Source organism: Cynara cardunculus (assembly GCF_001531365.2).
Source record: "Cynara cardunculus var. scolymus isolate 2C chromosome LG 16, CcrdV1, whole genome shotgun sequence".
NCBI classification, from domain to species: Eukaryota; Viridiplantae; Streptophyta; class Magnoliopsida; order Asterales; family Asteraceae; genus Cynara; species Cynara cardunculus.
This window is the reverse complement of record NC_037543.1, coordinates 4,921,498-4,924,845: the sequence shown is the minus strand read 5'-3', so window position 1 is coordinate 4,924,845 and position 3,348 is coordinate 4,921,498. Positions and strand designations below refer to the sequence as shown.

Here is a 3,348-nt window from a genome sequence, read left to right as displayed (position 1 = left end):
ATACATGTATATATACACACACATACATATATATATATATATATATACATATATATATATATATATACATATATATGTGTGATTTTATATTCCCTGAAATATATACATATTATATTGATAAATATACGTATGCGCACCAACAAGTAGTTGTCTAACAATAAATAACAAGCCATCTCTTTCCTGGAAATTTCTGCATGCACATCCCTCAAAGAAAAGAAAGAAAAAGACCGTGACTTGTAATTCTTTCTATTATAAAAATTTGAATCCCAAATCTTGGATTCTTCACTCCCTTGACCAACATAATTATTAGGTTTGGCTAAAAACAATGGTGGATACATCTCTTGGCATAGATCTTAACGTCACTCCCTTCCACAAAACCGATGATACCCCGGTAAGTATACATATATGTATGTGTGTGTATTTGGTTTATATATTATATCGTCTTCTTATGTACATATATAGCAACAGATGAATGATGATTTAACCCGGATGAGCTTGGAGAACAAGAAGCTAAGGGAGAAGCTAACAACAGTTTGGGACAAAAACAACACCCTCCAAAACCAAGTAAACAAACTAATGCAAGACCATGATTTATTGGTCAATAATCTAAATAAAAGAAAGTTTGTCGAGTGCGAGGAGGGCAGCACAAGTGGGAGGACGGAAAATCTTCATCGAGGATCGTTGAAAAGGACAAACGGGGGTGTCACAAGAGTTTATAGACGGACAGATGATCCATCTGATAAAAGCATGGTACTTAACATGTCTTTCAGCTCATCTGAAGAGTTTTAATATTTATGTAAATTATGGAATTAAGTTTTAGTTTTGTTGAAAGTTTAGGTGGTAAAAGATGGATATCAGTGGAGAAAGTATGGGCAGAAAGTGACCAGAGATAACCCTTCACCTAGAGCTTACTACAAGTGCTCTTTTGCACCATCCTGCCCAGTCAAAAAGAAGGTGATCCATCTGTCATTTGTTCAAAAACATTCAAATAATCTAAAAGCATTAGAAAGCATATGTATTTGACTTAAAAGAGAGATGAAAACAAGACGATTGAACTAGCTAGTTAAATATTGTCGTCTGCTTCTTTTTCAGGTACAAAGAAGTGTGGATGATGCCCATCTTCTAGTCGTCACTTATGAAGGAGAGCACAACCACCAAAGCATGGAGAAAGAACCCAATCAGACTAGCAACAGAAGGTTAAACTCTCCAATGGAGATGCTGAAATATGATGAGGTCTTAGTTGAACAAATGGCTAACTCTTTAAGAAGAAACTCTGATTTCATTGAAGATCTTGCAGACGCCATTTCCTCCAACATTTTGGAATACGATTTGTTTTAAGCAATGTCAATTTCCATATATACAACTGTTCACATATATCATCATGACAAATGCATGTTAATGTATTGGTACTGGTTCTTCAACGTTAAGTTTAACACAGCCTAATGAGATCATATATATATGCTCCATTTGTCTGGTTGCATACAACTGGCCATAACTCTAAGTATACCCACGAATTGGACCTTGTACCGCCTTTGATTCATCAGACCATATATGTTGGTGGAAACAAGAAACTTTGGAGGGGAACCAAGAAATCAATATATCTTCTTTTTTTAGAATCACACTTCTTAACACTCTCCCATAAACTAGACTTGGACTACTCCAAGCTTTGCTTTCAACTTCTTGAAGTCTCCAACGTTTAAAGCCTTGGTGAGAACATCTCCAACTTGATCATTTGTTTTACAGAATATAGTCTCGACTTGGCCAAGGTTCACCAATTCCCTTGTGAAATGATATTTGATGCGAATGTGTTTGATTTTTCCGTGATATACTGGGTTCTTGGATAGGGCTATTGCAGACTTATTATCGCAGTATATTGTCGTTGGTCCTTCTTGAGGATGTTTAAGTTCTTCCAGAATTCCTCGCATCCACATAGCTTGACATCCCACCAATGTTGTGCACATGTATTCGGCCTCTGCTGTAGATAGAGCAACCACCTTTTGTTTCTTGGATTGCTAGGAGATTGCACCAGATCCCATATTGAAAACATAGCCCGAAGTACTTCTACTATCATCTATGCTACCACCGTAATCACTGTCTCCATAAGCAACCAACTTAGAATAATTACTCACCTTTTGATAGCAGATTCCATGGTCCACGATCCCCTTTACATAACGAAGTATTTTTTTTTTCCTGCTTCCCAATCGCTTAATTTAGGTGCTTCCATGAATCTGCTGATCAAACTCAACGCAAATGCTATGTCTGGGCATGTGGCTGACAAATACATTAAACTTCCGACTAAACTCCTAAAGATTTTGCTATCAACCTCACGTTCCCTTGATTCTTTCGATAGCTTTAATTCGACTTCCATTGGTGTGGGACTAGAGGAGCGTCTTGTATGTGAAAACATTTTCATACTTCTTGTGCGTATTTCTTTTGTGAAATCACAATCTCATATTTTCTTTGCTTGACTTAAATGCCAAGAAAGTAATGAAGCATCCCAAGCAGAGGCGGACCGCTTAGTGGGCCTATAGGGGACCTGGCCCTGTGATTTTTTTCCCACTTAGCATACAACAGTGTATCCATTACCTTGCTCAATTCAAAAATTTTCAACCGGCCTCCCCCTTCCAAATCCATTCCCGAGAGGCGACAGCGACTAGGCGAGAGGACGAGAGGTGTAATCCATTGTGGACTGCAGCCTGTGTGACTCACGACTGGACGAGGAGGGCGATTGGGCGATCATCGTTAGCGACTTAGGCGGAGGCGGAGGCGAGCAGGGCAGGCGCAGGTGGAGGCGAGCAGGGCAGGCGGAGGCGGAGGCGAGGTCTGCAGGCGGAGGCGGCGGCCAGCACGGTAACTCCCGATCCCGAGCCGTAGGTAAGTCCGTCCTTCTCACTTCTCAGTCACTGAGTTCTGCACTTTTGCTAGTTTGCTACTGTTTTACAGCCTACCACATAGCACACTTGCACTTAACTTGCACCTTTTGTTTTGAAATCAAAACCCAAAAGTGGTGATTTACATTACAGTTTACTGATTTAGCATTTAGGTAGGTGATTATTAGGGCTAAATTTACTGAAATTGGTTATATGGTGATTTACTGATTTAGGGATTTAGGTGTATTGGTGATTTAGGTGATTTACTGATTTAGGTGTATTAGGTGATTTAGGTGATTTAGGTGATTTTTGGTGATTTAGGTGTATTCTAAATTTCCAATATGAATTGAAATCATATTATCTAACACAGTAACACTAAAACTGTTATGTAGATAAAGATGAAAAATCAATCTACCATTCATGGGTTTTTTAAAAGAAAGCATGCTAGTTCATCTTCTCAAGATCCCGAAGAAACAAC

The 3,348-nt window shown here is 38.9% G+C and overlaps 1 protein-coding gene across 1 annotated transcript; it reads left to right on the top strand.

The window, feature by feature from the left end:
* Nucleotides 1-315: 315 nt before the first annotated feature.
* Nucleotides 316-1,456, top strand: LOC112529871 (probable WRKY transcription factor 40). Its single transcript, XM_025141293.1, has 4 exons — nucleotides 316-391; nucleotides 469-750; nucleotides 838-954; nucleotides 1,093-1,456. Exons 1-4 carry the CDS (start codon nucleotides 326-328, stop codon nucleotides 1,336-1,338), a joined length of 711 nt encoding a protein of 236 aa, XP_024997061.1. The 5' UTR covers nucleotides 316-325; the 3' UTR covers nucleotides 1,339-1,456.
* Nucleotides 1,457-3,348: the final 1,892 nt, after the last annotated feature.

Bases quoted from the DNA above. Each gene is read 5' to 3' on its own strand.
- LOC112529871 (XM_025141293.1), top strand. From the start codon at position 326: ATGGTGGATACATCTCTTGGCATAGATCTTAACGTCACTCCCTTCCAC. The intron at 751-837 runs GTACTTAACATG...TTGAAAGTTTAG, and splicing joins ATCCATCTGATAAAAGCATG to GTGGTAAAAGATGGATATCA. The intron at 955-1,092 runs GTGATCCATCTG...CTTCTTTTTCAG, and splicing joins CCTGCCCAGTCAAAAAGAAG to GTACAAAGAAGTGTGGATGA.